Here is a 25,974-nt window from a genome sequence, read left to right as displayed (position 1 = left end):
AGAGTCACTGAATTTATTCTTCTTGGTTTTACAAATAACTCTGAGATGCAAGTTTCCCTCTTTATTTTGTTCCTCGTCATCTATACAGTCACTTTGTTGGGCAACTTCCTAATCATCACAGTCACCAGTGTGGATCCTGCTCTTCAAACACCCATATACTTCTTTCTCCGAAATCTATCACTTCTTTTTTTTTTTCTTTTCAGCATAACAGAATTCATTGTTTTTGCACCACACCCAGTGCTCCATGCATGCATGCCCTCCATAATACCCACCACCTGGCTCCCCCAATCTCCCAACCCCTGCCCCTTCGAAAACCTCAGGTTGTTTTTCAGGGTCCATAGTCTCTCCTGGTTTATCTCCCCCTCCATTTTCCCCCAACTCCCTTCTCTCCATCTCCCCATGTCCTCCGTGTCATTTGTTATGCTTCACAAATAAGTGAAACCATATGATAATTGACTCTCTTTGCTTGACTTATTTCACTCAGCATAATCTTTTCTAGTCCTGTCCATGTTGATACAAAAGTTGGGTATTCATCCTTTCTGATGGAGGCATAATACTCCATAGTGTATATGGACCACATCTTCCTTATCCATTCGTCCATTGAAGGACATCTTGGTTCTTTCCACAGTTTGGCGACCGTGGCCATTGCTGCTATAAACATTGGGGTACAGAGGGCCCTATTTTCACTACATCTGTATCTTTGGAGTAAATACCCAGTAGTGCAATTGCAGGGTCATAGGGAAGTTCTATTTTAAATTTCTTAAGGAATCTCCACACTGTTCTCCAAAGTGGCTGAACCAACTTGCATTCCCACCAACAGTGGAAGAGGGTTCCCCTTTCTCCACATCCTCTCCAACACACATTGTTTCCTGTCTTGCTAATTTTGGCCATTCTAACTGGTGTAAGGTGGTATCTCAATGTGGTTTTAATTGAATCTCCCTGATGGCTAGTGATGATGAACATTTTTTCATGTGTCTGATTGCCATTTTTATGTCTTCATTGGAGAAGTGTTTGTTCATATCTTCTGCCCATTTTTTTATATGATTATCCACTTTGTGTGTGTTGAGTTTCATAAGTTCTTTATAGATCCTGGAATATCAGCCTTTTGTCTGTACTGTCATTTGCAAATACCTTCTCCAATTCCATGGGTTGCCTCTTTGTTTTGTTGACTGTTTCCTTTGCTGTGCAGAAGCTTTTGATCTTGATGAAGTCCCAAAAGTTTATTTTGGCTTTTGTTTCCTTTGCCTTTGGAGACATATCTTGAAAGAAGTTGCTGTGGCTGATATCGAAGAGGTTACTGCCTATGTTCTCCTCTGTGATTCTGAGGGATTCCTGTCTCATGTTGTGATCTTTTATCTACTTCGGTTTATCTTTGTGTACAGTGTAAGAGAATGGTCGAGTTTCATTCTTCTACATATAGCTGTCCAATTTTCCCAGCACCATTTGCTGAAGAGACTGACTTTTTTCCACTGGATAGTTTTTCCTGTTTTGTCGAAGATTATTTGACCATAAAGTTGAGGGTCCATATCTGGACTCTCTTCTCTGTTCCACTGGTCTATGTGTCTGTTTTTATGCCAGTACCATGCTGTCTTGGTGATCACAGCTTTGTAGTAAGGCTTGAAATCAGGTAACATGATGCCGCCAGTTTTGTTTTTCTTTTTCAACATTTCCTTAGGGATTCAGGTTCTCTTCTGATTCCATACAAATTTTAGGATTATTTATCCAGCTCTTTGAAAAATACCAGTGGAATTTTGATCAGAATGGCATTAAAAGTATAAATTGCTCTAGGCAGCATAGACATATTAATAATGTTTATTCTTCTGATCCAAGAGCATGGAATAGTCTTCCATCTTTTTGTGTCTTCTTCAATTTCTTTCATGAGTGTACTGTAGTTCCTTGAGTACAGATCATTTACTTTTTGGTTAGATTTATTCCCAGGTATCTTATGGTTCTTGATGCTATAGTAAATGGAATCAATTCTCTAATTTCCCTTTCTGTATTTTCATTGTTAGTGTATAAGAATGCCACTAACTTCTGTACATTAACTTTCCATCCTGTCACGTTACTGAATTGCTGTATGAGTTCCTGTAGTTTGGGGGTGGAGTCTTTTGGGTTTTCCATATAAAGAATCATGTCATCTGCGAAGAGAGAGAGTTTGACTTCTTCATTGCCAATTTGGATACCTTTTATTTCTCTTTGTTGTCTGATTGCTGTTGCTAGGACTTCTAATACTATGTTGAACAAGAGTGGTGAGAGTGGGCATCCTTGTCGTGTTCCTGATCTCAACAGGAAAGGTGTGGGCTTTTTCCTATTGAGGATGATATTTGCTGTGGGTCTATCATAGATAGATTTTATGAAGTTCAGGAATGTTCCCTCTATCCCTATATTTTGAAGCGTTTTCATCAGAAACGGTTGATGGATTTTGTCAAATGCTTTTACTACATCAATTGAGAGGACTCTGTGGTTCTTCTCTCTTCTCTTATTGATTTGTTCTATTACATTGATTGATTTGCGAATGTTGAAACATCCTTGTAACCCAGGGATGAATCCCACCTGGTCATGGTGGATAATCTTTTTAATGTGCTGTTGGATCCTGTTTCCTAGGATCTTGTTGAGAATCTTAGCATCCATATTCATCAGTGATATTGGTCTGAAATTCTCCTTTTTGGTAGGGTCTTTGCCTGGTTTGGGGATCAGGGTAATGCTGGCTTCATAAAAAGAGTCTGGAAGTTTTCCTTCTGCTTCAAATTTTGGAAACAGCTTCAGCAGAATAGGTGTTATTTCTTCTTTAAAACTATGGTAGAATTCCCCAGGGAATCCATCAGGTCCTGGGCTCTTGTTTTTTGGGAGGTTTTTGATCACTGCTTCAATCTCATTACTAGATATCGGTCTATTCAGGTTGTCAATTTCTTCCTGGTTCAATTTTGGGAGTTTATAGTTTTCCAGGAATGCATCCATTTCATCTAGGTTGCTTAACTTATTCGCATATAACTGTTGATAATAACTTCTGATGATTGATTCTACTTCCTTAGTGTTAGTTGTAATCTCTCCCTTTTCATTCGTAATTTTATTAATTTGGGTTTTCTCTCTTTTATTTTGGATTAGTGTGGCCAATGGTTTATCGATCTTATTGATTCTTTCAAAAAACCAGCTTCTAGCTTCATTGATATGTTCTACTGTATCTCTACTTTCTACCTCATTGATCTCTGCTCTTATCTTGATTATTTCCCTTCTTGTGTGTGGAGTTGGTTTAATTTGTTGTTGATTCTCCAGTTCTTTAAGGTGTAGAGACAGCTGCTGTGTTCTGGATTTTTCAATTTTTATGAGGGAGGCTTGGATGGCTATGTATTTCCCCTAGTTCCGCCTTTGCTGTATCCCATAGGTTTTGGACTGAAGTCTTCATTCTCATTGGTTTCCATGAATTGTTTCAGTTCTTCTTTGATCTCCTGGTTGATCCAAGCATTCTTAAGCAAGGTGGTCTTTAGCTTCCAGGTGTTCGAGTTCCTTCCAAACTTTTCCTGTGATTGAGCTCCAGTTTCAAAGCATTGTCATCTGAAAATATGCAGGGAATAATCTCAGTCTTTTGGTATCAGTTGAGTCCTGATTTGTGACCCAGTATGTGGTCTATTCTGGAAAAGTTTCCATGTGCACTTGAAAAGAATGAGTATTCTGTTGTTTTAGGGTGGAATGTTCTGTATATATCTATGAGGTCCATCTGGTCCAATGTGTCATTCAATGCTCCTGTTTCTTTATTGATTTTCTGCTTGGATGATCTGTTTATTACTGAGAAAGGCATGTTAAGATCTCCTACTATTAATGTATTTATATCTATATGATTCTTTATCTTGATTAATAGTTTTCTTATGTAATTGGCTGCTCCCATATTGGGGGCATAGATATTTACAATTGTTAGATCATTTTGGTGGATAGTCCCTTTAAGAATTAAGTAGTGTCCTTCTCTCTTATTTTTTATTTTATTTTTTAAAGATTATTTATTTGAGAGAGAGAAAGAGGGGAAGGAGGAAGGAAATAGAATCTCAAGCAGACTCCATGCTGAGTGCAAAGCCTGACAGGGGGCTCAATCTCATGTTCCTGAAATCATGACCTGAACCAAAAACCAAGACTCTCACAATCAACTGACTGAGCCATCCAGGCTTGTTAATTAATTTTTATTATTTTGTTGTTGCTTATAATTTAAATAAGAAATACTTGCTTTCCACTATAGTAAAAGCAAGAATAGTATTAATAATAGCCCACATGATTTATCAAAACATTAATAAATGCCCTCATGGGGTGTCCAGGTGGTTTAGTCAGTTGAACGTCTGCCTTCAGTTCAGTTCATGATCCCAGAGTCGTTGGATCAAGTCCTGCATTGGGCTCCCTGCTCATTGGGGAGACTGCTTCTCACTATCCTTCTGCCCTCCCCATGCTCATGCTCTTTTTCTTTCTCTCAAATAATTAAATAAAATCCTTAAAAATCCTTAAATAAAATCCTAAAAAAAAGGTCCTTGCAACAACCCAACAGGTAGATCCTATTATACATTTATTTTTCATAAAAGATGAATTAAGATCTGAAAATAAGAATCTTGACAAGGTATGGTTATTAAGAGGTAGTCACAGGAAATCAAATTCAGACCCTTCTACATTTGAAATTCAATATGTTAATTTTTAAAAAAGTCTCTAGGACATTTTTGTTCTGATAAAGCACCATTTATACATGGGAATATTGTCTGTAAGGCCATAAATGCCTTAAATCAACTAAGAAGACAAAATGAACTTGAGTCAAATGTAATTTTGGAAAATTTCACATTCCCAATCTCATAAAGATATATATTGAATATCCACTTTATACCAATAGTATCTGTTGCTCTAAGTCTTCATTATTCAACATTTTTCTTAATTGTATAGATTTTTCTTTAAGCAGCAACTAGCCTCTATCATTCTTGGTCAATATCCCAGAGAATTTTAAAATCATGACAAATTTGCAATATGTGATGTTTATTTTAATTATTATTTCCTGAAGTTTATATCCATTGAGCATAATGGGAGTTTGGGGTAGGAAATATCAGTACCTTTAAACTTTCTCCTTCAATGGCCTTTTAATTGTTTAAGCTTAACTCACATATTCCAAATTAATGTTGCTAAATTCAGTGACCATCTGGTAAGACTATTGCAATGGCTTTGTTTTCTTTCCTTTTTTTTTCTTTTTTAAATAGATCTATTTATTTATTTGAAAGATAGAGAAAGCACAGTGGGAGGGATAGAGGGAGAGTGAGAAACTCTCAAGCAGGTTTCCCACTGAGGGTGGAGCCTGACATGGGGCTCAATCCCATTACCCTAAAATCATGACCTTAGCAGAAATCAAGAGTCAGGTGCTTGAATGACTGAGTCAGTCAGTTGTCCCTGGTTTTTCACTATTTGGCTGTGACTCATGAGTAGATTGTGAGGTTGTAAAATCGGCTTAGCAGTGAATGTGTATGTGTTTAATAAGCTAGCATAATAAAATCAAGAATAGAATAACAGTAATTTATGAAAAGAGTTTATGGAAACACCTGATACATAATAAACACTACCTGAATGTTTGATAGTATTATTGTTAGAATAACATAAAATATAGTTTAGATCCCATATATGAAAGGGTATGCTTTAGTTATGCATTTTTATGTTTTGAGTGAAATGTAAAATTAATTTCCTCCTGTAAGATGCAAGAAAAATTTCCATAAGGTATTCACTTATTTCATATCTTGTCTGATTTAAAATCCATGGCTTCTTTGGGAAATTTATAATATAATCATTATGTTTCATAGAGTTTTCTTAATATAGTTATACATATATATTTCATATAGTTTTATAAATTTAATGTAAGTATAAATAAATTTATAACTTTAAGTCAAAGAGCCACAAACTCCTTGAAGAGACTTTTTTTTTTTAAGATTTTATTTATTTATTTGACAGACAGAGATCACAAGTAGGCAGAGAGGCAGGCAGAGAGAGAGGAGAAAGCAGGCTCCCTGCTGAGCAGAGAGCCCGATGTGGGGCTCTATCCCAGGACCCTGAGATCATGACCTGAGCTGAAGGCAGAGGCCTTAAGCCACTGAGCCACCCAGGCGTCCCTTGAAAAGACTTTTTGTCCAAGCTTGTCATCCTCAATTTACAAGTTGATTTCTTCTTTAGAGTTCCAAAAGATAATTAATAGAGTCATTATTATATCTGAAGAGATGATTAAAAGGACTTATTTAATGAGTTGTTCACCCCCCAAAATGCTTAAATTTTTATCACTAACAACAATTCCAGAGTTTTCTTTGGACAAATATTATCATCATTTTTTTATGGTGATATGATTGTCTTTTTTAGTTGTATGAAAAAAAGGAATTTTTCTTAAGTTTACAATTTCATAGATTTTTTCCATATATATGCCCCTATATTGTTATTTAGAAGACTTTCTGGAAATATTTCTTACAAATGTCTGTAATTTTGAGTATCGAGGGATATCTTCAAAGGCCAAAACTGGTACCCCTGGTACCCCTAAAATAAGAATTGGTTAGATCTTACTTTACATGTTATCCAATCCTGTCACATATATGAGGGCTGAGGCAAGAAAAACAATTAACATGTTGATATTTCAATGTAGCTTAAAAAGTCTATCTGGTTTATTTTGATGGTGATCAGGTCAAATTATTGAATCTAGTCCAATGTATAGCATTGCTTTATATTTATATTTAACATGCAGGGAATAACACTGCCCAAAGAGAGTTTTAATTGTGGTTAGGAGATAAAACCTAAGAGCAATTAATAAAAATGTAATTATATAATGAGGAGATAAAGCAAAATTCTCAATTGCCAAAATCAATGCTATGAAATGCACATAATACACATTTATAATCTTGGACTACAAAATAATATTGATAGTGACTGCTGTGGATTTTCAGGTAGTAGAGTGAATAAAATATATTTCAAATGTTGATTCATTATAGAATGAAACCTACATACTTGGTAGTCAGATAATCAATGTTTTGAATTCAGGACCCAATTCTCAATAACTATTTATCCCCCATGAACCATCATCTGTGCTACAGGCTTGTTGCAAAGTCCTGTGAGTTTCCATTGTGCTACCACAATTCACTATATTCAAAAAGGAGGGAACAGTGATAATTTACTGACCACTTAGCCTCTGGACTCCTCATTTTGAGTCTTAGGGAAGGCAAAACCATTTTCCATGGATAAAGTGAAGGCCAGACAGTATTTTACCAGATTCCCTTAGAGCTAGTTTGTGGGCATCTACACTAAACTTAACTAATCAGATTTTGAATTCTGATTTATGGATGCAAAGAAATGGGGACAGTGTTTCACATGAAACCAGCCACTCTCAGTGTCTAGGGGCAGTGGAAACTGCAGTGGCAGTGGTGGTCCCCAGTGTCCAGTGCTGGTAGTGCAAGCTTAAGCTCTGGTGTCCTGTGTTGTTGTTGTGGCCACATCAGTGTGTTTACACAACTGAATCTGGATTTTCACCGTGGTCCTGAATGCTGCTTATTCTTGCATTTCCCTTCCCATTTTATATGTGGTATACTTCTCAACATCTTTTCAATCTTTCCTGTGTAAATCATCAAAAGTCAGTTCCAGGTTTTTTTTTAAATTTTCTTTGTTTTTGTTTTAATGAAGAAGTTTAATGGATAAAAAACAATCAAGAATGCCATTTGAATGAATTAATTTGTAAGTTCTATCAAAATGGGTTGCATGGAAACATTATGAAAGAAACATTCTAAATCTAGAAGAAAAATTACATGTGCATATGTAGATATGGAATATATTGATATGTAGAGACAGAAACCCCTCTTCATCATAAATTAGTTGGGAATAACCTTCTATGTGTGATTTAAGGCCATCTAGAGATGGTGCAGAAATAATATGAGACAGGCCTTTGGAGGTGGCCTCAAAAACCTATAATGATGGGTGCCTGGGTGTCTCAATCAATAAAACGTCTACCTTAAGGACATATCAGCTCAGGTCATGATCCCAGGATCCTGGAATTGAGTCCTGCATCAGGCTCCCTCGTGAGCAGAGAGTCTGCCCCTTCCTCTGTCCCTCCCCTCTGCTCCTGCTTGTGCTTTCTCTCTCTCCCTTTCTCTTTCTCTTTCACAAAAATAAATAAAATTTAAAAAACTATAATGATATTATTAATTTTCAGATTAGTTGGATGCATTTTCTCCATCTACAACTATTGACAAATTTGTAGAGGAATGATTGATAGAAAAAAATTGATAATTTTCTTAATCAATTTTTAAAAAAATTTTAAAGATATTTTTTATTCATTTGAGAGAGCTACAGAGACAGAGACAGAGAGACCACAAGCAAGGGGAGAGGTAGAGGGAGAGGGAGAAGCAGACTCCCCACTGAGCCAGAGCCTGACACAGGACTTGACCCCAGGACCTGGAGATCACGACCTGAGCCAAAGGCAGATATCCAACCATCTGAGCCACCCAGGGACCCTCAATTTTTAAAATTTTAATGTGAACAAAAGTCATATGTGAATAAAGCAAATTCAAACAAGTGGTAGGAAAAAAAGTAATCTTACTTTTTAAAACCTAAATGCATTGACATCAAGTAATATTTGATGGGGGAGCTAAGAGTACTCAATGGAGAAAAGACAGTCATTTCAATAAATTGTGCAAGGAAAATTAGATATTCACATGTAAAAGAATGAAACTAGACCTTTATCTTATACCACTCACAAAATTTAATCAGATTAAAGACTTAACTGTAAGACCTGAAATCATAAAACTCCTAGAAAAAAAAAACAGGGAAAATGCTTCTTGACATAGGTCCTAGCAATGATTTTTGGATATAATACCTTAAGCAAAAGCAACAACAACAACAACAACAAAACAAAACAAAAACCGGTGGGAGGGACTACATCAAGCTGAAAATTTTCTGCACAGCAAAAGAAACAATCGGCAAAATTGTTTGGAATGGGAGAATATATGGAATGGGAGAATATATTTGCAAATTATAAAGTTGATACAGGATTAATAGCCAAGATATATAAAGAACTCATACAACTCAACAGCTTAAATCTGCAAATAATCCAGTTTAAAAATGGGAAGATGGCCTGAACAGACATTTTTCCAAAGAATATATTCAAATGCACAAGAGGTACATGAAAATGTGCTCAAAGCCACTAATATCACCTTGGACTTGTTGGAGTGAATGGCTATCATCAAAGGGACTAGAGATAACAAATAGTGGGGAAGATGTGGAAAAAGGGAACAGTAGTGCACTCTTGCTAGGAATGTAAAGTGGAACATCCACTATGGGACATGTAGTATGATGGTTCCTCAAAAAAATAAAAAAAATAAAGTGACAACTATGGTATGACCCAGAAATTCCACTTCTGTGGAAAGGAAATGAAATCACTATGTCAAAGAAATATATGCACACTCATGTTCATTGCAGTATTATTTACAATGTAAAATATATTTACAATACATATATGCAATAGAATACTATTCAGCCATCAAAAAGAAGCAAATCCTGCCATTTATGATAACATGGATGGACCCTGAGGACATTATGCTAAGTAAAATAAGTCAGGCAAGTAATGTATGATCTCACTTATATGTGGAATCTAAAAAACACTCATTTAAAAAGAGATCAGATTTGTGGTTACCAGAGGCAAGGTGTACAGGAAGGGAATACACAAAGTTGGCCAAAAGGTACAAACTTTCAGTTACAAGATAAATAAGTATTGTGGATGCAATGTACAACACATGACTACAGTTAATGCCAGTGTAGAGTAAATTTGAGAGTTTCTTTTCTTTTTTTTTTTTTAGATTTTATCTCTTTATTTGACAGACAGAGATCACAATTGGGCAGAGAGGCAGGCAGAGAGAGAGGAAGAGAAGCAAGCTTCCTGCTGAGCAGAGAGCCTGATGTGGGGCTCAATCCCAGGACCCTGGGATCATGACCCAAGACTAAGGCATAGGCTTTAACACACTGAGCCATCCAGGAGTCCCAATTTGAGAGTTTCTAAGCGAGTACATCCTAAAAGTTCTTATCACATGGGGAAAAAATTTGTAACTGTATGAGGTTATGGATATTAACTAAACTTACGTGGTAATCATTTTGTAAATACATACGTCAAGACATTATACTTATACCTTCAGCTTGTATGGTGCTATATGTCAATTTTATCTCAATAAAATGGGAAAAAGCAAAATTAGTGAAATCTGAAAATAAAAATAAAAATCTAGGTGCTATTTCTGGCTCTGTCATTAACTTTCCTATTGACCTTGATCAAGATAGAAACTCTCCGAGACTCAATTTGGTCATCCATAAAGGAACACGTTCTAAAATTATATGAAACAAAAATTTGACAACAATAAATAGTAATGTATGGATTATAAATGGCAAAGTGGTTAGCAGATGGGGTAGGAATTTTCAAGGACAAGTTTGCAAAAGGAGCTTAACTTTAAGTTGTAAAAGAAGCATGCCTTGTGTTTAGCAAGGGAACACAGAGAGCAAAGGTCCAAAAGGAAGTAAAGGAATCTGCATGTTAACTGGCATTTTCCCTTTTTCTTATACATTTGTTTATAGATTGGGCTTTTATTTGTTTGTTTTTTAATTTACAGGCTTATGTTTTTAATGATTCTCAAGTTATTGATTTCTCTTCAGTATATTCCATACAATACATATGATCACTGTTGTGAATGGAATTGACTTTGAGTGGGCTTTGAGTTGACTTTAAGTGGGCAGGGGTGACAAAGAAATAGCAAAAGGTCCATTCACATAAACCAAAATGAGTAAGAAAAATAGTGGTAGATAAATTCTAAGAGCAATGGAATGACAAGAAAGGCTTGGCAGGGGATTTCAAGCTGCTTATACGCTCTTTGTTTCTTCTTCTTCTTCTTTTTTTTTTAAGATTTTATTTATTTAGGGACGCCTGGGTGGGTCAGTTGGTTGGACGACTGCCTTCGGCTCAGGTCATGATCCCGGAGTCCCGGGATCGAGTCCCACGTCGGGCTCCCAGCTCCATGGGGAGTCTGCTTCTCCCTCTGACCTTCTCCTCACTCACGCTCTCTCTCACTGTCTCTCTCTCAAATAAATAAATAAAATCTTTTAAAAAAAAAGATTTTATTTATTTATTTGACAGAGAGAGAGATCACAAGTAGGCAGAGAGGCAGGCAGAGAGAGAGGAGGAAGCAGGCTTCCTGCTGAGCAGAGAGCCCGATGTGGGGCTCGATCCCAGGACCCTGGGATCATGACCTGATCCAAAGGCAGAGGCTTTAACCCACTGAGCCACCCAGGCGCCCATTTGTTTCTTCTTTTTAACCTGCTAATTTGACCTATGTTTGTTGGGACAGAAAGCCAGGCATTCCTGAATATTTTGAAGCAGACAAATTCTGATGACCCAGGGACCATTTCCCAGTGGGTCCTAAACCTTTATATTTTCTGATTTAGCCATGGAAGGAGCTCATTTGAAACTAAAGCAGAACCAATTCACCTGTTTGAGGTAGGAGAGGGCTGGTAATGGCTGCATTGAACTACAGATGTATACTCTATTGTTTTGTCTGTTACCTTTCATGTTTGCTTGTTGACACAACTGTGTACATATTATTTTTAAATAAAATGTTGATTGATGTAAGCAAATACAGGTAAAAATTTCACAATATGACAGTTTAGCATACGTACCTATTTTCAGGCAGAAAATGTTACACCACACTCACAGAATAGAACATAAAGTAAATCAAATCACACTTTCCTCTGTTTTTCCGTGATGCCCATTTCCCATCTGTCATGGATTCAATGACAACAAATTCAACTTTCCTCCTAAATGCTTCTTTACCTAGCAAAGAGGTCCACCACAGAAGGAGGTAGAGGCTAAATATGAAAGTTATATACAATTCATTGTAGAGATGATTTTACTTTAGGAGAAGGTATTGATATCCAGGGAAAATTGGGAAAGGTTTTCCACAAGCTTTTGGGTACAAATAAACCTTTTTTTTTTTTTTTTTAAGAAAAGAAACAGTTCCCTAGCAGTAAATCTTTTGAGTAAATATATCCTGTTTGGGTCAAGCATTTATTATTTGATCACATATGGTATATATATTATTTTTCTGGGAATAGCACTTATCTTTATTATAAAAGGTTATCATTTTTTATTTTGCTGAAAGACATTTGGTTGATATAAATTCTCCTTCTTCCATAAAAGTTCTCATTTTGTTCATCTTTTATTTAGTAGAAGATGATGTCACTTACTAATACATAAATGTTTTTTATCTCATTTTGGACTTGTTTATTAAACAATAAATATTTCTACTATGTGGGAATCATTTACAAAGTCTTCATTTTATCAAAAAAAATTATTGTTTAAACAATGGAAATTTCAGGGTTTTAATGGTCTTTAGTGAATGCAATTGCTTGAGTACTTTCTAAGTTACAATTTTCAGTCTTAATACCTAGGATCTCAAACTGGAAGACTAACAACAATATCTCCAAATTATCTGACACTAGCTATTTTCATGTAGAAACAGAATATCATTATCAATTATTCATAATTCCTCAATTATTCAAATCCCCAAATTTATTCCAACTTTTGGCAATATTTCAACTTAGTGAACTGTTACGTCATAGTGGAAAGGTATGCCCTAAGATTTTTCTGCATATAAAATATTGTAAAGCTCATAATTTGTGCATAATTTTTTATTTCCTACATTTATTTATCTGTACTCAGTATGAAGTAGTCAAGATAATACTTTCAGACATAACTAGCCATTATTTGAGCTAATACTTAAATTTACATTCTTAATACATTAATCTAATTGTCATTAACAGAACAGAATTTTTAATAACACTGATAAGTGCATAGCATATTTTGCTTTTAAAATATATTTATATAGAGGTATTTAACAAAAGAAAAAATTATCTACAAAAGCACAAATTGAAGTTATGTAGGGAACTCTGAAATTTTCTGGATATAATTCTGGACAATCAGTCTTCTTAAGTTGGCAAAACTGCTCTTTTGTTGTATTAAGTACTTCTGGAGTTTTCACCTTGATAAGAATATATGATGTGTGGCTATTATTAACTTATTACTTCTGGAGCTTTCACCTTGATAAGAAAATATTATGCATGACTATTACTAACTTATTACATAGTATAATATGAAAATATGTTAACATATGTAGTAAAATAGTAGTTAAAATGAAAAGAATTTTATTTTTTGAGTAGAAAAAGCATTCTTAGTAGTATTTCTTTGTGTCTGATGATGGAAAATATTAAGAGAATATTCTGAAGAGCTGTATGGATAAGCTTAATTGGAACTTTTGTTTGCATAGAAACCATAGCCTTAAATAAAGTAGGGCTATGCCTCTAAAAAAAGTCAAAAAATATTTTACGTTAAAATCTGTACAATTTTCTGGACTCTGTATAAAAGATGTACCTTATTCTTATGGGTAACTTATTGATGTTAAAGCTGGACAGATAAAGTGTATATGCTTGATATAACTGGAAAATAATTTGACTTTATGACCAAGTGTTATGTTGTGGTAAATTATAAGAAAGAAGAGGAGAACCAATTATGGTCGGTTCCGATTGTTAGATACAATTGTATGCGGAGCTGAGCTTGAGCTGACATTTAAGGAACTGTAATTTGCGGATGGGCCGTTCTTGCATACAGCAAAAAAGCACAATCAGTGAGATTATTTTGATTTAATGTTTTGCCAAGTACTAATCCACATATCTACATTAAATGGTGATAGCATTTATTGAGCCCTTGCCATGATCAAAGAACTATAAGTAATATGAATTCCTAACACTTTTTTTGTCTTTTAGATTTTTTTAATTAACATATAATGTTTCAGGGGTACAGGCCTGTGTTTCATCGGTCTTACACAATTCACCGCACTCACCACAGCACATAGCCTTGCCAGTGAATTCCTAACACTTCATTAAGAATTAAGGAAAAGGGGTGCCTGGGTGGCTGAGTTGGTTAAGCGTTTCACTTCGGCTCAGGTGGTGACCCCAGGGTCTGGGGATGGAGTCCTGCCTCAGGCTCCCTGCTTAGCAGAGAGTCTGCTTCTCCCTCTCCTCTTGCTCCTACTTTCTTTCTCTCACTTGCTCACTCTGTCACTCTCAAATAAATAAATAAAATCTTTTTTTAAAAAAGATGAAGAAGAAGAAGAGTTAAGGAAAAAATCATCAGGCCTGGAGCCAGGGCTCTGCTACTGCAAGGAGGGTACTGGGGGCAGGGAGGTGCCTGGGCCAGCCATTGCCACCTCACTAGGTGAGCACAGCCCTCTGGCAGAGCAGGGCCCCAGCAGCCTCAGCACCATGGGCCAGTGCAGCATCACTCCTCCAAGACTGTGCTGGTGTTTCTCAACCTTATCTTCTGGGGGGCAGGTGGCATTTTATGCTATGTGGGAGCCTATGTCTTTATCACTTATGATGACTGTGACCATTTCTTTGAAAATGTGTATACTCTCTTCCCTGTGGTAGTGATCATAGCTATAGGAGCCCTGCTTTTCATTATTGACCTAATTGGCTGCTGTGCCACAATCTGACAAAGCCACTGTGGACTTGCCGTGTTTGTCATCATCCTATGCCTGGTTTTTGTCACAGAAGTTGTTGTGGTGGTTTTGGGATGTGCTTACAGAGCAAAGGTGGAAGGTGAGGCTGATCGCAGCATTCAGAAAGTGTGTAAGACCTACAATGGAACCGAACCTGATGCTGCTAGCCGGGCTCTTGATTATGTACAGAGACAGCTGCACTGTTGTGGAATTCACAACTAGTCAGGCTGGGAAAATACAGACTGGTTCAAAGAGACCAAAAACCAGAGTGTCCCTCTTAGCTGCAGCGGAGAGACCCCCAGCAGCTGTAATGACAGTCTGGCCCACCCCTCTGACCTCTATGCTAAGGGATGTGGGGCTCTAGTTGTGAAGAGGTTACTAGAAGTCATGATGCCTATTATCTGGGCAGCCCTGGCATTTGCAGCTGTTCAGCTGCTGGGCATGTTGTGTGCCTGCATCATATTGTGCAGGAGTAGAGATCCTGCTTGTGAGCTTCTCCTCACCAGCAGAAGCTCATCTACTGTGCATAGTAGAAAACGCAAGCCTGAGCTTGTTAGCCCTGTTCTGATTTGGAAGGTGAATTGAGCAGGTCTACTGTGTGGGCAGCCTGAGTTTGTTTAATTAAAGCACACAGGTATTGGACAAAGCAGCTTGGCTCTTCAATGGGCCGCCCTACTTCCCTATCCACCTAGGACTTTCCTTTCCTCTATTCTAGCTGACTCTCCATGTCCCTAAGTTTTTTAGTATAGCAGTACATGTTCTAATTTCAGAACCATTTGCAGTTTGCATAGTGTGGGAGAATCGAAGGCAGCCTAAGCTCCTTCCACTACCTCCATGGAATAATGGGGCTGCTGCCAGAGTGTCACCAGACCGTTTCAGTCTTCACGATGGAGAAGTCTTGACTAAGGTCCTTGCGGGGAGAAGAAGGAAGCTGCGGTTAAAGTTAACACCAGATGGTGCCCCTTGTCAGTGTCCTTTAAATAACATATATTGTAGTGCAATAAGGTAGCAACTGCACAAAATTGCTAAGATAGATTTTAGAATCACAAAAAAAGAGAGAAATCATTCTAAGCTTAGAGCTTCTGTAGGTGCACAGAATTATTATTCTAAATGAAAAAGTTGAAAGAAGAAAAAATATAAAACAACAAAAAGAAGAAAACAACCAAGTTCAATTTTAATTCTGTAGTTCATACCTTAATTTATATTTACTTTATTTGCTAATAAACTGAGAGTTAAAAGGCTGATTTGAGAAATCTATTTAGTCAAATAAAATCTACCCTCGAAATTTGTTTTAGATTTGTCTATATGCATATGACACATAATATATATACACATATACAGAGTATACACATGTATTCATAATAACTTGAGGAAAAACAAAATAGAAAGATTAGGAAGGAAAAGATAAATTAATGAAAAAATGGTGAGAGCAATTGAAAATGTTCCTAAGAAGCAAGGCCTTTGTTAATTATAAAGTAAAATAAGAAAATGTGTTAATCACTTCATGTCATTATTATTTTCTGTCTTAATTTGTCTGAAGTTACTGATGAGAAACCAGACATCAGTGGTAGAATTCATTCTCCTTGGACTGACAAATGATGCTGAACTTCAAGCTGTGCTTTTCCTTTTTCTGCTGCTAACTTATGTCTTAAGCATCATGGGAAACTTGACCATCATCGTTCTGACCCTGCTGGATTATCGACTCCGGACTCCTATGTATTTCTTCCTCCGGAATTTTTCTGTTTTGGAAATATCTTTTACCTCTGTCTTTGTCCCAAAAATGCTAGTCAATATTGGAACTGGAGATAAGACTATCTCCTTTGCTGGTTGTTTCACTCAGTACTTTTTTGCTATTCTTCTGGGAGCAACTGAATTTTATCTTTTAGCTGCCATGTCCTATGATCGCTACGTTGCCATTTGTAAACCCCTACGTTATACAACTATAATGAGCAGGAGACTCTGCGTTCAACTTGTCCTGTGTTCCTGGTTCTCTGGTTTTTTGGTTGTCATTGTGCCACATATAATGACTCTCCAGCTGCCTTTCTGTGCATCCAATGTCATTAATCATTATTGCTGTGACTATACTGTGCTGTTGCATCTGTCCTGTTCAGACACACATTTCATAGAAATGATAGAGTTTATCTCTGGTGGAATTACCCTCCTCTTCACCTTGGTATTAGTGATTCTTTCCTACATGTACATAATCAGGACAATTCTGAGAATGCCTTCTGTTCAACAAAGAAAAAAAGCTTTTTCTACGTGTTTCTCTCACATGATTGTGGTCTCACTTTCTTATGGAAGTTGTATCTTTATGTACATAAATCCTTCTGCTGAGGATGCAGAAACTTTTAATAAGGGAGTGGCTGTCTTAAATACCTCAGTTGCCCCTCTGTTGAACCCTTTCATCTATACCCTAAGGAACAAGCAAGTGAAAATAGCCTTCAAAGATATGGTCAGCAAGATAACACTGTTTTCAAGAAGGTGAAACTAACTGAGGTTCATAACAATAATAAATAATAAATAAAGGTTTGAAAGACTGTAGATGTGCATTATTATAACATTAAAGTGTTTGTTGTTATATATTATCAATACTGTTCACTGAACACCAAAACAGTAAAACTATTTATTTAATGAAACCTGTTGTGTCATCACTTTATTTCTTAAAATTTTACAGGCCTGTAAGAAGGTATATGTGTGTGTGTGTCCTCTAACACTTTTGTGCTACTTTTCTTTATTCGTACCTTAGTTTTAAAGAAAAGATTTGGGAAAATTGTGAATATGACTTCTAATAGTGTGTTTTTTACAACAGAGCTTTTCTTATCTTATCCACTGCCATATAGTGTTCAATCTCTGTATTTGGTAATTGAATAATCAAATATACACCCAGAGGAAATCTACTTGACTTTGCTAATAACAGCTTAAATAATATATTAGTGAATTAACATAAAGTTAATTTCCAAGTTATATTATTCAGATTTAAATTTAGTGTTTCCACAATAATCAGTTACTGAGAACTTAGGCTACTCAATGTTTGAGATAAAGAAAATTCTGAAGAAGGGAAAATCAATATATGTTTGTTTTCTAACTGATAGGAAAATGATTAATAATGATTATACACACTTTAACTTGAGGAAATCTAGGAAAGAGGTAAAGGAATGATTATAATTTAGGTTAATTAGCACTATACCATTATAGCAAATTCATACAAATTTAGTGTTGTGTCTAGTCATTGTTCTGGTTCTCCTTTAGAAGCATATGGAATAAAGCTATTCTAATGGTATCTACGGTGTTAATAGTTTTGTAAGCTTAAATCATATTCTATCTAAATTTCATACTAAACTTTAAATTTTGATAATTTAATATCCTCAGGCAGAATGTCCATCACAAGCTGATATTTTCTGAACATTTCTTGTCTATATCAATTTTTCGGGAAGCATGGGCCAGACTCATAGTATGGGGAATTTTAAAATTTAAAGAAGCCAAAAAAAATAAAGAAGCTACAGATGTTTCTACTTTAATCTCTTCAATGTAGATGAAGAAAATTGAGTCCTAGAGATATTAACAAACTTTCATTAAAGCATATAGTTAAGTTTGTACTCTTGAAGTCTTTACTCATCCAACTAGTAATGCAAAATCTACTAAGTTGCAGAGATACTAAAAGAGAGCCCTGGGAAACCATGGAGGAGAAAGATGATTGAAAATGTAGAACTTGTTAAATCATATACACCTTGCCATAATTTCATCAGAAAAAACACCTAAATGCCAGGCACATAGCTGATGTTAACAAGTGAGTAAGTTTGATACTTTTTTAGTTTTTTAGATTGACGGGTAACTGATTCATTAGTTCCCTTGATTATTTGTTTTCTACATCATCAGTAGTACATCAATCATAGTCCCCAAAACATTAAGTCACATTATGGTGGTTGTTCAATTTCAAAAGAAAATCAAACAATAATATGTAGCTGAACATTATTTGCCAGAGGTAATTATTTTTAAAACAGATAATATTCCATTAATCCCTGATTTAATTAAAATACAAAAGTAAATCAACACACCAACCAACCAAAAATCTAGGAATATTATGCTGAAGTAGATGAAAATCTGCAGAAGATAGGGAAAAAAAAAGTTAATCAGGTAGAGGAATCATGACATCCAAAGGAATAAGAGGGACTAATAATTGAGTCTCTTAAATTAATTAGAATCTGAGTTGAGTTCAGGCTGGGTTACAGGTTTTGTTGCTGTTTTGTTTTGTTTTTCTTTGTCTTGTTTCTTTATTTATTTTTACAATTTTATGCAACTTAATGCACAATAAAGTGCATCCAATAAAGTTTATAACTTGAGATTTGATACATGTACACACCTCTGAAACCAATACCAAAATCGAAATAGTGAACTTCAAAAGTTTCTTTATGCATTCTGGCAATAAATCTCTGGAGACTTTTAATGTTTCAACTCGGCCAGGCTAAGTTATTCTTCTAGGATTTCCCTTTCCAGTTTGTTTCCTGTTACAGTGGGCCACTAGAGAGATTATTTGGGGTATTTGGAGAATGGAGTAATTGGCTAATCGTGGTTTATGGACTCACATACGATTTATGGAAATCATTTTACCAAAGGAAAAAAAAAAAGGAAAAGAATAGAAAATTATTGAAACATAGAGAGAAAGGGGCGCCTGGGTGGCTCAGTGGGTTAAAGCCTCTACCTTCGGCTCAGGTCATGATCCCAGCTGCCTTGATGATCCCAGCTTTGTAATATAGTCTGAAGTCAGGCATTGTGATGTCCCCAGCTTTGATTTTCTTTTTCAGCATTCCCCTGGCAACTCAGGATCTTTTCTCATTCCACACAAATTTTAAGATTATTTGTTCCAGCTCTGTTAAAAACATCGATGGTATTTTGATATCAGAGATTGCACTGAAAATGTAGATTGCTCTGGGCAGCACAGACTTTTTAACAATGTTTATTCTTCCAATCCATGAGCATGGAATAGTTATCCACCCTTCTGTGTCTTCCTCAGTTTCTTTCATAAGGGTTTTGTAATTTCTAGAATACAGATCCTTTACCTCTTTGGTTAGATTTATTCCTTGGTATCTCATGGTTTCTATTGCTATTGTAAATGGAATTGGTTCCCTAATTTCTCTTTCTACAGTTACATTGTTAGTATATGGAAAAGCAAAAGAAAAGATTTCTGTGCATTGTTTTGTATCCTGCCACGTTGCTGAATTGCTGTATGAGTTCTAGTAATTTGGGGGTGGAGTCCTTTGGGTTTTCCACATAAAGTATCATGTCATCTGCGAAGAGAGAGAGTTTCACTTCTTCTTTGCTAATTTGAATGCCTTTTATTTCATTTCATCGTTTAATTGCTGAGGCTAGGACTTCTAGTACTATGTTGAACAAAGGTGGTGAGAGTGGGCATCCTTGTTGTCTTCTTGACCTTAGGGGAAAAGTGCTCAGTTTTCCCCCATCAGTTTATCTTATAGATCATTGATTTGATCTTCTGCCTCATTTACCCTGGCTGTTAGAGTATCCAGTTTAGAGTGCATCTCATTCATGGCAATTTTAAGTTTGGCCTGATTAAATCTCATTTCTGCCTACAGAGATTCTATATTGTCACTAATGATTTTTTCAAGCCTAACTATTGACTTCATGATTGCTATCCTAAATTCTATCTCTGACACCTTGCTTATATCCATATCAATTAGTTCTATGTCAGAGGACAATGTCTCTGGTCCTTTTCTTTGTTGAAGGTTCCTCCTCCTAGTCATTCTGCCAAGGGATGTTTGAACAAATGAACAGAATCCAAAATATCAACCATGACACAAGTAAAATGCACCTTAGAAGAAATCTGACGTGGTGATAAGCTACCACAGATATGCAAACAAAGCCAAGATGATCCAAGAAAATTAAAAAGTGTGTGTGGTGGGGAGAGATTATAATTTCTTGGGGTGGACAAAGCAGGGTGATCTACCTGTTTCTGCTTGATTTTTGTTCTGTGTGTTAAAAGACACTACATCTAAAACTTGCAAAGAAATAAGAATATCTATATATACATTGGACAGCTATATGTAGAAGTATGAAACTCGACCATTCTCTTACACCATACACAAAGATAAACTCGAAATGGATAAAAGACCTCAATATGAGACAGGAATCCATCAGAATCATAGAGGAAAACATAGGCAGTAACTTCTTCGAAATCAGCCACAGCGACTTCTTTCAAGATATGTCTCCAAAGGCAAAGGAAACAAAAGTGAAAATGAAATTTTGGGACTTCATCAAGACCAAAAGCTTCTGAATAGCAAAGGAAACAGTCAACAAAACAAAGAGGCAACCCACGGAATGGGAGAAGATATTTGCAAATGACAGTACAGACAAAAGGCTGATATCCAGGATCTGTACAGAACTTCTCAAACTCAACACACAAAAAACAGATAATCATGTCCAAAAATGGGCAGAAGACATGAACAGACACTTCTCCAATGAAGACATACAAATGGCTATCAGACACATGAAATAATATTCATCATCACTAGCCATCAGGGAGATTGAATTTAAAACCACATTGAGATACCACCTTTACACCAGTTAGGTTGGCCAAAATTAACAAGACAGAAAACAACGTGTGTTGGAGAGGATGTGGAGAAAGGGGAACCCTCTTCTACTGTTGGTGGGAATGCAAGTTGGTGCAGCCACTTTGGAGAACAGTGTGGAGATTCCTTAAGAAATTAAAAATAGAGCGTCCCTATGACCCTGCAATTGCACTACTGGGTATTTACTCCAAAGATACAGATGTAGCAAAAAGAAGGGCCATCTGTACCCCAATGTTTATAGCAGCAATGGCCACGGTCGCCAAACTGTGGATAGAACCAAGATGCCCTTCAATGGACAAATGGATAAGGAAGATGTGGTCCATATACACTATGGAGTATTATGCCTCCATCAGAAAGGATGAATACCCAACTTTTGTAGCAACATGGATGGGACTAGAAGAGATTATGCCGAGTGAAATAAGTCAAGCAGAGAGAGTCAATTATCATATGGTTTCACTTATTTGTGGAGCATAACAAATAATATGGAAGACATGGGGAGATGGAGAGGAGAAGGGAGATGAGAGAAATTGGAAGGGGAGGCGAACCATGAGAGACTATGGACTCTGAAAAACAATCTGAGGGTTTTGAAGTGGTGGGGGGTGGGAAGGTGGGTCAGCCTGGTGGTGGGTATTGTGGAGGGCACATATTGCATAGAGCACTGGGTGTGGTGCATAAACAATGAATTCTAGTACACTGAAAAGTAATTTTAAAAATAAAAAATTTAAAAAATTAAAAAATCTAAATCCTTAAAAAGAAGAATATATATATCTCAAGATAAAATTGAATAGAGTGAAAAATGTGCTAGTATGGGGCATAAATCTATAAAGTGTACACACGACCAAAATTAAAGTTAAAATGACTTAAAAACATAACTTGGGAAATGACTATTCTTGATACAGGAACATGGTAAAAAAGAAAAGAAACAAAAAGAAATGTAAAATTTTAGCCTGAAGTATAAACCAGTCATGAGAGAACATCTGGAGCTCTCTATATTATTTTCCCCTGGAAAATATTTACAAATATTACAAATATATTTACAAATATTACAAAAAATATTTACAGTTCTGTGGAAATAAGCTTATGATTCACTTGTTCTTCCAATCTGTATTCTGGGGAGGGAGACTGCAGCTCAGATTCTCAGGCATCTTTGCCTGGGTGTAGTTGCCCTACCCCTTGTCAGGGGGATGGGCTTAATGTGAGCTGGTCATCTTTCTGTTTGGCTTTTGTTCCCTGGTGTTTTTCCACTTGTCTTTAGAGGGTCAGAGCAAATATGGCGGTGGGGGAATTTCTGGCTCAGAGCCACAAGTATGTAGTCCCCCTTCTTCAATAAATCCTTGAGGCTTAACTATCTCCACTTCTGTGTGTACCAAACTCCACAGACTCTCACTATTCGTGCCTGCTGTAACTCTCCTGGGGGGATCTGTGAGCATCTCTGCACTTTGTGACTTTGCAATTACTAGCAGCTATGGGCTTATATGTGCGCCCTCTTCCTCAGCAACCAGGTCAAGGCTGGGGGCAGCCCCATTGTCCTTTCAGGGGTCACAGTGCCCTGAGAGCTATTGCCCTGTCATGGGTGCAAGCCGTTTTGTATCTCCCCTGGATGTTAATCACCCCACACCTTCTAGACCTTTTTGTGGTGTTCAGGCAGAGAGTCATCTCCCTACAGACCTGGCTTAAGTTTTAGGATGACCAAACCCCTCTGGGCTCACTGACCATAACTTGTTTCCCTGCTCCACTGTTTGGGTGCTCTATCAGTTCAGGCTCCCCCCATAATTTCTGAGTTTCTTAGAATCCTGAGACCACAATGATCCATCTAGAATTCTACCCTATTCACCCTCTGTACCTTTTTCAGAGAGGGATGTCTGTCACTGCAGCAGATTTCTAAGGGTCCTGATTTTGTGCTCCGGTGTTAGATCACTTTCCAGTGGCTGGCTTATGGAGGCTCCCTCCCCATTCCATTTATTTTCTGATATTTCCCTCAAAGACTCAAAGTTCCACACCTCTTACCTTTCATAAAGTAGTCATTTTTCTGCTTGTAGAGATCCAGATAAATCTTCTTACATCTTAGCTTAAATGCGTGTGTGTTCAGAATCACTTGATAGGTATCATGCTAAATTCAAGAGACCAGATGAAACTAGGTCCCCTACTCTCCCACCATCTTCCCTAAATTTTGCTGCATTTTATTCTTAATCAACGTTATGTGATGGGCACCTGGGTTGCTCAGTCTGTTAAGTCTCTGACTCTTGATTTTGGCTCAGGTCATGATCTAAGGGTTGTACAAGAGATCAACCCTGAGTCAGGCTCTGTTCTCAGTATGGAGTCTGCTTCTCTCTCTCAGCCTCTCCCCCTACTCATGCTCTCTCCCTCTCTCTCTCAAATAAATAAACAAATCTGTTTTTAAAAAGTTATGTGATTTGGGACACACATGTATCAACATTTACATATTTACTTTTACAGCATAAAATATAAAATAAAAATAACACCATATAATTTTTTATTATACGTGCATAGTGGTTTTTTAAATATCAAGACAAAGAATGACAGTGATATTTTAATTGCAACTTTTCACTTTTAAATACCTTTTTTAAAAACAATAGAGAATGTGTATCAGGACATAAAAAGACAAGCAAAGGTAAAACCCCAAAGAAGACATCATAAAATTGTTTTGAACTGATCAAGATTTTACCGAAAATCAAATATAAAAACAAAATATACTACACAGATATGGAAATAATTAAGTCTCCATGAACTAATACATAAAGTTGATTAAAATAATCGTTCAAATACTTGCTACATTTAAATGGAAGAAGAAAAAGAAGTCAAATTTGAGAACTCGTACAGTGGAACAGAAAAATATTTTTAGTATTTTTAAAGGGAAGGTGTTATTGAGAAACAAGAGCTAATATAAACATCATGACACTTCAGAAAGAAGTGAAAGGACAGATATGACTATATCTTGGATGGTGCAATGGTAAAATTGGGACCCAATCTAAGCACTTCTTTTGCAATTTTCCTCATTAACTTTCCTTATATAGATCTCATTATGATTCTATTTGAATAAAAACAGAAATCTTTGTAGCAAGTTCTTAAATCCTTGCTTTACCTGCTGGTTCCTTAGAGTATAAATGAAGGGGTTTAAAAGTGGAGCAATCAAGTATTGAGCATTGCCGCTACCTTCATTAAGGATATCCTCTGTTTGACTGAGGGTTTAATGTACATGAAGATGCAGCTGCCATATGAGAGGGAGATGACAATCATGTGAGAAGAATATGTGGAGAAAGCCTTTTTTCTCTAGGTGGCAGAAGGAATTTTTAAAATTGTCAAGGCAATGCATGTGTATGATAGAATCACTAATGCCGAAGTGACCAGCAGAGTCACCAAAGCTAAGACGAAACTCATCATTTCCACCCACGCGTATCAGTGCAGGGATTTGCAAGAGGGGAGCAGTGTCACAGTAGAAATGATCAATGATATTGGAGTCACAGAAGTCCAGGCTTAAGCCTAAAATGAGTCCTGGAAAGATGGAGGAAGGAAACCAGTGATCCAAGAGCTAAGGACTAACTGGATATAGATTTTGCTGTTCATAATGGTCGTATAATGCAAGGGCTTTAGATGGCAACAGAATGATTATAGGACAGGACAGCCAGGAGATAAAATTCAGATGCACCGAGAAGGAAAGCAAAAAACAACTGAGTTGTGCAACAGTTATAGGAAATCGTCTTGTCACCAGTTGCCATGCTCACAAGCAATTTGGAGATGCACACTGTTGTATAAGAAATTTCTAAGAAAGAAAAATTTCAAAGAAAGAAATACATAGGGGTCTTGAGATGAGAATCCAGCAAAGTGAGAGTAATGATAACTAAGTTTCCTGAGATGCTTAACAAGTAGGTGAGGAGCAGGAAGATAAATAATACAATCTTCAAATTGACCTGTGTCAATCCTGCTAAGATAAATACTGTCACAGTTGTACAGTTTTCCATCTTGACCTCCTGATATACTTTTGCTCTGGTAAAAATATTGAGAAAAAAATATGTACAGGTACCAAAGATAAAATATGAAGATAACATTGTCAAAATATTAGTAATTGCTTTTGGTAATGTAAGATAAACTCTAACAAAAGCTGTTACATTGCTTTTGAAGAAAGACAAATATTTTCTACAAATCTGATGAAATAAAAAAACCATCTTATAAATCATCTTTATAGCGTGGCTTGCATTTATGGTAATAAGGTAAAGAAATGAACAGACATGTGAAAAAAATTATTTCCTCTTTGCTCAGTATGTAAGGACTAAAATGTCATCGTACTTCTACTCAGCCCGATGAGTATATAAATATCATTGCCTCAAGGAACTGATCATGTGTGCAACAGAGAAACAAAATGATGTACAAATGTTTAAGATGGTTGAAATAGAAATCCAGCTTTGGATATAAAATCATCCTGGAAGCAATTCAGTATAACACCTGTAGCTCTTCCCAGGTTTGGCCTGTGCCACATCTACTCAGCTAAAGAACACACTTTCTTGGTCCTATCTGACTTTTTATTCCTACAAATCAGTGTGGTGGGTTTTGTCTCCGTTCCATCTCTTCATTTCTTCACTTTTATCATCTCCTATGCCAATATTAAATTTATCTGATTGCATAGTAAAACTAACTTGAAAAGGATTAAACAAATTCAGTGTTTCTTCTGGTTATAGTTCTCAAAACAGGAAGAGAGTAACACAGTAAAATGCAAAATAAAGTGAATAAGCATTTAGAGAGGGGGAAATGAAATAGGGAAGGAAGAGAAGGAAGACGAAAGAAGTAGAAAAGAGGTGGCACCGTAGGGGAAG

The 25,974-nt window shown here is 36.4% G+C and overlaps 1 protein-coding gene and 2 pseudogenes across 1 annotated transcript; 2 read left to right on the top strand and 1 right to left on the bottom strand.

Moving 5' to 3' along the window:
• The first annotated feature begins 14,325 nt into the window (after window positions 1-14,325).
• Window positions 14,326-15,146, top strand: LOC125106879 (tetraspanin-3-like; annotated as a pseudogene).
• Window positions 15,147-16,107: 961 nt separating this feature from the next.
• Window positions 16,108-17,046, top strand: LOC125107654 (olfactory receptor 2AP1-like). Its single transcript, XM_047742960.1, has one exon. The coding sequence runs from the start codon at window positions 16,108-16,110 to the stop codon at window positions 17,044-17,046; it is 939 nt and encodes a 312-aa protein (XP_047598916.1).
• Window positions 17,047-24,194: 7,148 nt separating this feature from the next.
• On the bottom strand, window positions 24,195-25,125 carry LOC125106413 (olfactory receptor 6C76-like; annotated as a pseudogene).
• Between the last annotated feature and the right edge of the window lie 849 nt (window positions 25,126-25,974).

Source organism: Lutra lutra, chromosome 8 (assembly GCF_902655055.1).
Source record: "Lutra lutra chromosome 8, mLutLut1.2, whole genome shotgun sequence".
In the NCBI taxonomy this organism is placed as follows: domain Eukaryota; kingdom Metazoa; phylum Chordata; class Mammalia; order Carnivora; family Mustelidae; genus Lutra; species Lutra lutra.
The sequence above is the reverse complement of the archived record's forward strand: the minus strand, read 5'-3'. Positions and strand labels throughout refer to the sequence as shown.